Source organism: Bos taurus, chromosome 2 (assembly GCF_002263795.3).
Source record: "Bos taurus isolate L1 Dominette 01449 registration number 42190680 breed Hereford chromosome 2, ARS-UCD2.0, whole genome shotgun sequence".
Classification (NCBI taxonomy): domain Eukaryota; kingdom Metazoa; phylum Chordata; class Mammalia; order Artiodactyla; family Bovidae; genus Bos; species Bos taurus.
Genome location: NC_037329.1, coordinates 97,741,227 through 97,753,489, shown reverse-complemented (window position 1 = coordinate 97,753,489; position 12,263 = coordinate 97,741,227). Strand labels below are relative to the sequence as shown.

General features: G+C 37.3%; 1 protein-coding gene across 13 annotated transcripts in view; it reads right to left on the bottom strand.

The window, feature by feature from the left end:
• UNC80 (unc-80 homolog, NALCN channel complex subunit) overlaps positions 1-12,263 on the bottom strand; it is a 230,571-nt gene that overhangs the window by 71,549 nt on the left and 146,759 nt on the right. For 12 of the 13 annotated variants that reach the window (XM_059875656.1, XM_059875640.1, XM_024976253.2 and 9 more), the window contains 6 exons: positions 11,246-11,427; positions 10,506-10,637; positions 7,308-7,494; positions 6,245-6,376; positions 4,399-4,542; positions 671-771 (listed from right to left, as the gene is read on the bottom strand). In XM_059875656.1, coding sequence (XP_059731639.1) covers positions 671-771; positions 4,399-4,542; positions 6,245-6,376; positions 7,308-7,494; positions 10,506-10,637; positions 11,246-11,427 — 878 coding nt within the window. The remainder of the gene's footprint in view (positions 1-670; positions 772-4,398; positions 4,543-6,244; positions 6,377-7,307; positions 7,495-10,505; positions 10,638-11,245; positions 11,428-12,263) is intronic. The other variant, XM_059875642.1, reaches the window with a different exon arrangement.

Here is a 12,263-nt window from a genome sequence, read left to right as displayed (position 1 = left end):
GAGAGCTGTATATTTAGTCAACACTATTTACTATAGCTTTCAGGTGTGATGAAAATGTGAGGAGGACCTATCTTAAGAAACTATTAACAAATTAGGTTTATTAAACTTCATAGTTCTGTTTCCTAGGTAGATGTTTATAATTAACCTTTCTTTCAGAAACTAAACTTAACTGTCCAGCAAATGGAACAATAATATAGAAATGAAGAAATAATTTATAATTATTGATATATTTTGTCATTGCTCAGAAAGCTACTTTTCTTTGGTATCATCTTCTTATAGGGTGAACTGGTAAATTAAATGTCTTGATTAAAGGAGAGTTTCAACATACACTAATAATACTACCTGTATCACATACTACCAACCAATCAGAATTCAGTAAATGTACTCAACACTGAAAACATTAAATTGAATTTAATCTTTGTTTAAAAGACTGAGAATCTTTCGGTATCTTATGGTCATTACCAGCAGCGTACCACACACACATGGAGACATCAGTTAATGGGGAAATTCAAAAGAAAACAGCAAAGTTTAATTTGTTCATTATTTTCATTATGCAAAGTACTTCTTAGTTATGTGTCAACCAATGTTGCATGAATATCACAATAAAGTTCACTGCTTGTTGTTTAACCATGTTCACACACAGAGCTACTATAAACACAGAAGATTTTACTTGTCTATTGCTGATGGTCAGTTTTTCCAGAAAATGTCGAAGAACTGTTGATGGATCTTCAATTAGACAATTCCATAAGACTTGCTGGGCCACAGCACTCACTTTAGAAGAGAAAATAAATTGAACATTCATTTTAAATGGACATAAATCTATTAGATATAGTGTTCAAGTAATTTCTAAGCTTTAATTGGTTTCTCTAAAATTTTTGCCTCACAGAGTTCTATGAACCCTTTTTCTACTGAAGGTAAGTATTCTTCTTTTTGTTGTTGTTTCTGAACATTTTAGCCTATAAAGAAAAGGTGACAAAAGTGTATAGGATGGTCTTTAAATACTAGCATTGCTTCTCTAAAGAATGTATTTGTGATTGACAATGGAATATCATTCAAGCTTAAAAAGAAGGAAATTCTCCCACTTAACAACATTATGGATGGACTTTGAGGGTGTCATGCAATGTGAAAGAAGTCAGACAGAGAAAGACAAATGTATGATCTCAATTACATGTGGAATGTAAGAAAAACCTAAACTCATAGACACAGAGAACAGACTGGTTACCAGAGGTGGGGGGTGGGCACTGGGGCTGAGTGAAGGTGGTCAAAGATTACAAACTTTCAGTTCTAAGATAAATAAATCCTAGAAAGGTACAGCATGATTTAACAGTACTATACTGTATATTTGAAAGCTGTTAAGAGAATATATATTAAAGTTCTCATCATAAAAAAACATTGTAAATACGTGTGGAGATGAATGTTAAATAAACTTACTGTGGTATTCATTTTGCAATATATACATACATCAAATGTTTATGTTGCATATCTAAAACTAGCACAATGTTATAAGTCAACTATACTTTAATAAGGGCTTCCCTGGTGGCTCAGAGGTTAAAACATCTGCCTGGAATGCAGGAGACCTGTTGCAGGAGACTTGGGTTCGATCCCTGGGTTAGAAAGATCCCCTGGAGAAGGAAATGGTAACCCACTCCAGTACTCTTGCCTGGAGAATCCCATGGAGGGAGGAGCCTCCCTCCTTTCTTACATTCCACAGTCCATAGGGTTGCAAAGAGTCGGACACGGCTGAGCGACTTCAGGGTCAGGGTCATACTTTAATAAACAAGAATACATTTATGAATCTTTGTTTTGGAAATCATCCTACTATTAACAGTGGTATTTATTAAAGTCCTATTTCATTGTTTGCTATATGGAGAAACTTCTAATGTAATATTTTGGGTTTTAGAAAATATGTTTTTATTTAGAATGCATATGAATTAGACCTGACCTTATATTGTCCACATAAATGCTTTCAATAATAACTCCTTCAAAAATATGACATAGTTGAGCCAGTAATAGTTAAGGTTCCCACTTCTAATGAGGATGGTTTAGGAATAAATAATTATTCCTAATGTGAAAGAAAAAGTGCTACTTCTTTGGGGAAGGTAGTTGGCTAAGACTGCCTGGAAGTGCCCAGGCTAAGCAGGTGGGTAAAAGTGAGTAGTGGAGAAGAAATAGATGATCTTTAGTTTAAATAGTTTAGTTCAATTTTCTAAACTAGGAATATAAAATTTAGCATGACTTTATTTTTCAGGCTATATTTTAAATAAATTATATCATCTTTTTTGCTTCAGAAGCTAACCATCCAATTAAAACTGAGCCTTATAAATAATATTAACAAGAGATATGCAAAATAAGCTTTAGCTCTCAGGTGGCTTCATAAATAATTAAAATAAATGCAGGGTTTTGTTAGGTTGAAATTGGTTGCAAAACTATAACAGCATTTTATTCTGATTGCTAAGGAAGGCATTTAATGCTTAAAACATGAAAAATACAGAAAAAGACAAGCAGGAGAATAAGACATGTCTTGTTGTTGTTCAGTCGCTCAGTCGTGTCTGACTCTTTGCAACCCCATGGACTGTAGCACGCCAGGCTTCCCTTCCTTCACCATCTCCCAGAGCTTGCTCAAACTCAAGTCCTTTGAGTCAGTGATGCCATCCAACCATCTCATCCTCTGTCACCCCCTTCTCCTCCTGCCTTCAATCTTTCCCAGCATCAGGGTCTTTTCTAATTAGTAGAGTCTTTGAATCAGGTGGCCAAAGTATTGGAGCTTCAGCATCAGTCCTTCCAGTGAATATTCAGGACTGATTTCCTTTAGGATTGACTTGTTTGATCTCCTTTCAGTCCAAGGGACTCTCAAGAGTCTTCTCCAACACTACAGTTCAAAAGCATCAATTCTTCAGCACTCGGCCTTCTTTATGATCCAACTCTCACATCCATACATGACTATTGGAAAAACCATAGCTTTGACTAAATGGACCCTTGTTGGCAAAGTGACGTCTCTGCTTTTAATATGCTGTCTAGGTTTGTTATAGCTTCTCTTGCAAGGAGCAAGCGTCTTTTAATTTCATGGCTGCAGTCACCATCTGCCATGATTTTGGAGCCCGAGAAAATAAAATCTGTCACTGTTTCCATTGTTTCACCATCTTTTTTCCATGAAGTGATGGGACCGAGTGCCACAATCTTAGTTTTCTGAATGTTGAGTTTTAAGCCAGCTTTTTCACTCTCCTCTTCAAAATAACTATAAACATTTCAGAGTATGTTTTTTCATACACGTGAAATATATGTTTACATGTATCTTTAAATAATATTATATAGAAAATACTCTTAGGTACTCACATTTTTAATTAGCAATACATTGAACACTTTCTGTATTAATATTTTTCTACAATATTATTTGTAATGTGCACAGAAAGCTGTCATTTGGAAATACCACAATGAACTAATATCCTATTGTCAGATATTAAAATTATTTTCAAATATTTGTTCTTTCTAATATGTTCAATGTTCAGTATTCTATATAAATCTTCATTCACCCCTCAATACTGCCTTAGGAAATTGCTAGAGATCAAAATCTGTGTCAAAGGGTGTTCACACTTTTAAGGCTTTTAGGATGCACTCTGTGACACTATTTCAAGATGCTTGCATTAGATTTTTACTGCCATCAGCAAGGTGTGATAATGCTCTTTTCTTTGAATATTTACCAACTACGCATATTTTCAATTAAAGTAATCCTTATAATTTTTTATATTAAAAGATAGATTTCATTGTTGCTTTAAACAATAGTGTTATTTACAGATGTTATTGGCCATTGGATTGTGTGTTTATATTCTTTGTCCATTTGTCTATTGGCATTTAAAAAAGTCATTATTAAGTTATAAAGCTTTTTAAAAAATAATATTAATCTGTTATCTGTCACAAATGTAACTCATCTTTCAGTTCAGTTCAGTTCAGTTGCTCAGTCATGTCTGACCCTTTGCGACCCCTCGTTTATTATTTAATTTTGTAGCTATTCTCTATAGATACTACCTCTGAAAAGGCAATCAATTGAGAAAGATGGTATTAATGATGTCAAGCCAATAACTAAGATTTCTAAGGTGGCTAAAATCACTGTTTGGTTCCTATGTGGTCAAATAAGCATTGCTCTGTTCTCTGGGCATAAACAGCACTCCTGGACCAACCCACATATTTTAAATGCAATTTCTTGGTCATAAAGTTTATGAAAAGATAAAGTGGAGGAAGTGACAGTGTTAGTTCAGTATATAGCAAATCTGTAATTATAACATGTGCATAAAAGAACTCCATGTGTGGCCAGTGGTTCATGTCTTCAAGAGCACCCAACTGTCCTTTGTCAGATGAGTACCTCAAGTATTTATTAGATGGTTTTACTAGTCAAAGCCATACCTGCCACTCCATCTTCTCGCACCTCACCGTCCTCCATCAGATGGACAATGGGGAGCACAGCTGCACAGATACATGCTGGGAACACCGCCTGTGGGGGTTGAGGCACATGGTGGTTGGGCGTGTGTTCGGTGGTGTGTTCCTCATCTGAAGAGGGAGACATAATCGGGAAGCTTTTCTCAGTACCAGGTACATTCTCAGAACATTCTAACACAACATTTCTCAGTTCAAGGCCTACCTATAGAACATTTTTTTGGTGTATGTAGACATCTAGTTGTCACAGCATCATTTGTTGAAAAGACTATTCTTTCCCCATTGAAGTTTCATAGTACCCTTTTTAAACATGAAATTGACATACATGTAATGGTTTACTTCTGGTCCCAACCTATGCCATTGATCTGTATATCAATCCTCAAGTCAATACCACACAATCTTGATTACTGCAGCTTTGTAGTAAGTTTTGAAATTAGGAAATGTGAGTTTTCCAACTTTGTTCTTCATTTGCAAGATTACTGTGTCTTTTCAAGGGTATGGAACAACTGAAGCCTTCATACTTTTTGGTAAGAATATAAAATGACACAGAAACTTTTGAAGTAGCTTGGCAGTATTCCTCACAAAACTTACACATAACTTCTCATAGCATCATAATTCATAATAATTGAGATGAAAACAATACAAATGTCCAGTAACTGATGACATGATCAGCAAAATGTGTTGTATCCATACAATGGAATATTATTTGGTGATAAGAAGGAATGAAGAACTGGTACATGTGACAAATGGATCAACCTTGAAAATATTATGCTGAGTGAAAGAATCTAGTCACAAAAGGCCATGTACTGTATGGTTCCATTCCTATAAAATGTGCTGATTAGGCAAATCCACAGAAATAGAAAGTACACTACTTCTTCTTGGGGTTGGAAGAACTGGTGGATAAGTGACTACTAATGGGTATAAGGTATCCCTGTTTGGGGATAATGAAAATATTCTGAAATTAAATAGCAGTGACAGTTGCAAACTCTACAAATATACTATCAATCAATTGCATTACATACTTCAAAATGGTGAATTTTATGGTATGTAAATTATATCTCAGTAAAGGTGCTATTAAAAAATATAGGTATCTTTAGGCCCCGGTCCTATAAGTTGGGATTAGTTAGCATTGGTCATTTTTGAAGTTTTCCAAGGCTGTGCAATAAAGGGTTGAGAACAACTGGTTTCTGTGTAACTTTTTGATGACTTCATAAATCAGTGATGAAATCTGTATAATCATGAAGCAGTGAGTCCCAGACAGTTCCTCATCATTAGAGAGGCATAGCTTATAAATTCTTGGACCTAAAGAGCATCACGTTTCTCCTCTGGAATCAGATTTAATTACAGGAGTGGCATGAGCTTTGTTCTTTGATTGTTGTTATTCCAGAACAGCATCCTAAAGCATCCCGCTGAGTCTTAGCTGCACACTGAAATCACCTGAGTAGATTTTAAAAAACACTGAGGTGGTGAGTCCACCCTTAGAGATTCTGATTTGATCTTGGTTGTGACCTGGGCATTTTAAAAAAACTCCCTGGTTGACTGCAGTGTGTAGTCAGGGTTGAAAACCGTCTAGAATAATGTTTTACTAAACCCTCAGCAATAAGATTACATTAATGTAATTAAAATAGAACCAACTTATCAAGGACATTGGTTGGATTAAATCAACAATTTTTTTTTTTTTTTTGGAATACCACTCAATCTATCTTTTCAAAACTTCAAATCAAGAAGCAAGTTATTTAATGAAAACAGTGTAATGAAGTCATGGAATTGTTTCAAACACATAGGGAATAAAGGACACATTTGTAAGAGCACGCACCTTCAGCACTGACGGCTGAACGCACTGACCAGACTGATCCTCGGCGGAAGGAGTAATTCCTGTGGGAAGTGCTGGAGGTACAGGACGGACTCACAGACAGTCGACGAGATGCCAGATTGGTGACTTCTTCTACTGGCAAAGAAAACAGGCAACGTGAACTTTGGTTTTGTAACAACAAAGTTATCATCACAACTACACTTGTAGTTACATCGAAGTGTATATAGTTCTCAGAACATAAGGCTTAAATGATTTAGAGTGTACTTAGGAAAGGAAAAAACACAGAAAGAATGACAGAAAATTCCTCCCCAAAATTTCACAAAAGCAGGGCGGAAAATCACTGAATTTAGAATAGCTCATAAATTACTTTCTTTACAATTTTTGGTCTTTACTTATTTTCTTCCATTTTTATTGATATATGTGTGTGTGTTAGTCACTCAGTCGTGCCTGACTCTTTGTGACCCCATGGACTGTAGCCTGCTGGGATCCCCTGCTCATGGGACTTTCTAGGCAAGAATACTGGAGGGGGTTGCCATTTCCTTCTCCATTATTGATATGTATTCACACACACAGATATTTCGGCCATGCAGCATGTGGGATATTATTTCCCTGATCAGAGATCAAACCCACACCCCCTGTGTTGGAAGCACAGAGTCTTAACCACTGGACAGCCCGAAAAGTCCCCATAAATCATTTTCTGACAAACTGCCAGTACTTGTGAAGGCTGAAAGCAGCTAATGGACCAACCCCATTTTTAATGATGAAAGACTGATTGAATATATTTTAGCACACACTCTGGGTTCAGCTGTTGCCTGAATCATAGTCACTGCTTGATCCATTATCATATTAGTTCATTCAATGTGGTTAATGTCCTCCTCCATAATCGGGCCAGCTCTAAACATTTAGAAAAAGACAATTTTTCTCTTTCTTTAGATAGTGTCAGGAGGTAAGTGAGAGAGAGAGGGAGCTTATCACCTCAAGTCACATAAAATTGTCAGTTTATTTTAAAGCAAGTCCTTTCCCTTTTCTGACCCAGCCCTCCAAGAAGTCCAGTGTGTAGAGGCACCTTCTTCCTCTGGCTCTGAGTTGGGTGTGCAGGTGGGCTCGTAGCAAGCCTCCTGGGTGATAGGGATGGCAGTGATGAGGCTGGCTTCTCGACCAAGACGCTTCTTCTCTTCCTCCTGTTGCAAGTTCTTTAAGATGTGTTCTGCCCTTTGATGGGAGCGGGACACAGCCCGGGCTGAAAAGGATTTCTATGGAGACATGAAGGCAAGTTTGTTTACTAGCAACTCTTCTGCATGGTCACAGACAAGAGTGGTCTACGGAATGACACAGATGTGGTACTTTGCTCTCAGGAAATGTTAGGGTGTCGTGATCTAGTTTCATGTTGTTTACTTGTTTCTTTTTCTACCAAGTTTCCAGGCTGTGTATAACTAAGCTATTCTTTTTCATTAAGTCTGAATAATTCTTCAAAGATGTTTATAATTTCTAGAAACAGTCTTTTTTTTTTTTTACTTTTCAAACAAAAGTTCAATGATTCACTCTTTAAACACTGACATCAAAGAAACATTTTTAATACTCTCTTTCTTACCAAAATTTCTTGAACCAGTTTTAAATGAAGGACATTTATTTTGTAAGGTTAATAAAAGAGAAAGTCAGAACAATGGGAAAGAGGAGGAAAGAGATCTCTCATATGAACAACTAATTTTGAGATTTATTTCATTTTTGTATCTTATGTATCTACCACACTGTAAATACTACTTAGAAATATTAATATTAAATAATATTAACAATATATAATAATAAATATTCATAGAAATACAGTGGCACGCTGTAAGTACTAAGCAATATTTGTAGAAACAAAGCAACTGAATGGAAATTATGAGTTGGTAGTGTTACTAAGGCTGAATGTAAAATCTGATTCTGTTTACCAGCAGCAAAAGCATAATAGATAAGAAACAATAAAGGAGACAAGATTCACTCTGCAAAGTGGTCATTCTGCTTGTCTTAATCATGATCCTTATGCTGAGACAAATTCCAAGATCTCTAGGGATAAAGCCATTGGTGTCAGAACAGGGAAGTGATCATTGACATTCTCTACTACCAGTTTGATGTCTATGTACAGTAGCAATTCTACGTCTCTTTGTTGGCCCGTGGTCTGTAGGATTCAAGAGACAGACAAGGGGTGTTGGTCACTCTTCTGAAGGACTATAGTCATTAAAGCTCCCTTTATGCAACATCTTAACATAACATTTTCTATAATGAATGACATAACAGCAATTAAGGGCATTGACGGGCTACATGGCAATTCATTTTCAGAGTCGGGGTCAAGCTGGTTGATTATAGTAAGGTGAGAATTGTGGAATAAGGAAAAGAGAACTAAATATAGAATCAGAGGACTTGGCTTGAAATTCACTGTGAACTTGGGAGAGAGGATGGATTTGACTCTAATGATTCCATCACATGTATGGGAGAAAACCTAAAGATTTTTATCCCAGTGGTTCAGATGCTGGAATTACTACATATATGAGGAAGAACCAAGTGTGCCTTTATCTTTGGCACAAAACCATGAGATATGAAGGTACTGTATGCAGAAGAATTAAAATAAAAATATTCTTATGGGTAACGAATTCAAATAAACAGTTCCCCAAGAAAACTACAAAAGGCTAGAAAATATATGTGACATGCAAAAATATTCAACCTCACTTCATATATTCAACAAACTTTTTAATGACGTGTGAATAAAAAAGCCGATAACTTTGTTTTTTTGCTGTTCAATGTGGCGTTAAAAGATAACACTAGTTAATTTGAATAAGGAAGATGCTTTCCCATTCTGTTGAATGAGAGTAAAATGGTACAACTGTCCTGGGAATATTTTGTGAGATCTATCAAAAATCTTTAATTCAGGAGAAGGAAATGGCAACCCAATCCAGTGTTCTTGCCTGGAGAATCCCAGGGACAGGGAAGCCTGGTGGGCTGCTGTCTATAGGGTCGCACAGAGTTGGACACGACTGAAGCAACTTAGCAGTAGCAGCAGCAGGCCATGGCCAATTTAGCCACTGGCGCCAACACTTCAACCTGCAAACTCAGTGCCATCCAGTTCTCAAGCCCAATCCTGAGATGAAGAAATCTATTGCTGAGATTTCATCAAGTCTATGGCTGAGTCCATCAGAGTTGTGACATAAAGATGCCTGGCACAACAATGCAATACTCAATAAATGCTACTTCTGTTCTTTCTTTCATATCTAGAAAAAAAAATCTTTAATTCACATATTGATTGCCCTAAATCTCATGGGAAACTATGCAAGGAAATAATCATGAATTTGTGTAGAGAGATATGTTCTTTATTTTTTGATTTACTTTCCAAAATTTTCTACATTACTCTTGAAATTTAGAAAAATGCTATGTAACATGTGAAAAAGGTATATTTTGAAGATTCATTTTTTACAAAGGGCACATATTCTTGGTTCTTGTTTATAAATAGACTGTGTTCTAAAGTTAACTGTTTATTAATTACATTACATAGAGCAGTGATAAATTAGAATAGGATGCCCTGAGTTCTCTGAGTGATGTTTGTGATGATGATACTGATGATCAACAAGGTAAAAAACAGACTAAGGTCCAAATAAGGAAAATAAGAGCAGTCAACTCAGTTCTTTTTCTTATTCATCCAGGGTCAATATCGTTCACTTTTGGATAGTATGCTGTGCCATGCTTAGTTGCTCAGTTATGTCCGACTTTTTGCGACCCCATGGACTATAGCCCACCAGGCTCGTGTGTCCATGGAGATTCTCCAGGCAAGAATACTGAAGTGGGTTGCCATGCCCTTCTCCAGGGGATCTTCCCAACCCAGGGATTGAACCCAGAACTCCTGCATTGCAAGCAGATTCTTTACCGTCTGAGCCACCAGGGAAGCACCTTGGATAGCGTATATAGGTTAAATAAATTGTTCTGTAATCAAGAGCAGCAAAAGTGCTACCTTGGGCTAAGAAATCAGTGCCTAATTGTTTTAATAGCTTTATAAGGCAGCTGCTGCTTTGAATTATAGAACAAACTGTCTTGGCTTGCAGGTCTGCAAATGCTCACCCCAGAAGTTACTTCCCTCTATTCTATTCCAGAAGAACTAAAGAACTTTTGTGGCTGCTGTTCTGTGTTATTATATTCTGATGACAAGAACACATTGTCTCTCACACTCATTGCTCTTCTCTCTTACAAGTACACCATGGAACCTGAAGATACGAGAAAGGAAGAATGCGTTACTCACAGACTGGTCTTCATTAATGGGGTCCTGGACACTCCCGCTGCACTGAGGGACCCAGGGAGGGTCAAACATCGGGACAGATGGCATTCCGAGCACCGGTGATGGCAGGGTGAAATTTATACTGGGAGGTGGGATCTGTTAGTTGATACCGGAGGAATGAAGGAAGATGGGAAATAAACTAGACTGAGTCTGAAGTAAAATCACGAAATAATCTTACAGAGCACAGGCAGTTACAAAGCGCACAATGAATGTCTCTGGGCCTCAGTTTACCCATTAATAAAATGAAGAGTTTCAACTGTATGATCTCTATTTGTGTTAATTACCCCATCCTCCAAAAACATCTGTGTATATATAGTGAAATGTCTGCAAGTTTTATGTGCTTACCTCTGGGGATGGTACTGTGATCTTGAGGATTATAGAAACTTGATTTTCTTACTTTACCTTTCTGTATATTTTAATCTTTTTAAGAACAAGAATTCATTCATATTGGAGTTAGGTTTACTTATAAAACCAGAGAAGGGGAAAAAAGAAGCATCTCTTGGGCCATACACTGTGGATTTGAAGTTGCAGGATTGAAATGAACCTTGGGTTGGGTTTGCTAATCTAATTCCCATGTGAGAAGTGTGTGTGTATGTGCGCGCGCCCGCACACGCATGCTCACTCATGTCGGACTCTTTGCAATTCTATGGACTGTAGCCCGCAGGCTCCTCTGTCCATGGGATTATCCCAGAAGTATCCCTCACCTTAAAAATCTGCTGTGCTCCCTCTTCCATCCGGGGCCAGACCTGATAGCGAAACCTCCAGAGTGTGTGGAACTTAAGGACGGCATTCAGTCTCTGCACCGTCTCTGGATGGTGAAACTCTGACGTCAGCATATCGGACACAGCTTCGGGGACTTTCACCGCACACAACAGGAACATGGCCGCTAAAGACAGTCAACAATCCATCAGCTACACATCTTTTAAGCTGTATGATTCCTGGGGATGAGGGGAAGGAGGAAACTGCTTCTGTCTCTTGAAAACGACTACTGAGCTATACAGCCAGGCCACCAGCACTAGCCAAAGAAAACCCCGTTTCATCCACTGGAAACCAGGCACCATCCTTTGTACCACCCACAATCTTCTAATATCTGATGTGAGGGCAGTGATAGCATAACATTGCAGTAGAAATCTCATTTTAAGCAACATTTCCCTTGGCTCACAGTGAAAAGTGAATGTCAGAGGAAGCTAATGAAAAAAGGAAATTACATGCTGAAATATCCTTTTCAGGAAATGTCTAGAGTCATCTCAGAGTAACCCTAGGATGGTACACAAAATGTCCATTAAAGTTACATGTTATATTAACAATAAAATTCAAAAGGTAGACTCTATTAGAAATGTCTACCCTTCCAAGAGGTAGAATAGATTGAGAAACCAACAGAGAATTTATGAAACACAATATCATTGTTGTTTTTTAGTTTGGGGAAAGCCAAATACTAGGAAGAGAAAGGTCATTCCATGGTAAGTTACAAAGTCAATGAATAATAAGAAAAAAAAGAGTACACTCTATAGCATAGACAGAGAAGCCAGTGTCAATTGTAAAAATATTATTTAAAATTTCCCTTGTACTTTCCCCCACATCCTCAAGATATGCTCAGCCAACTCTTACGATAACTGGGGCTGTCACATCTCTGAAACTGATCTTGGCCAAGTCCCTTAACTTCTTAGTCTGTGTTTCTCTATTGGTAAAACATCAATAATGATGATGATGATGATGATGATG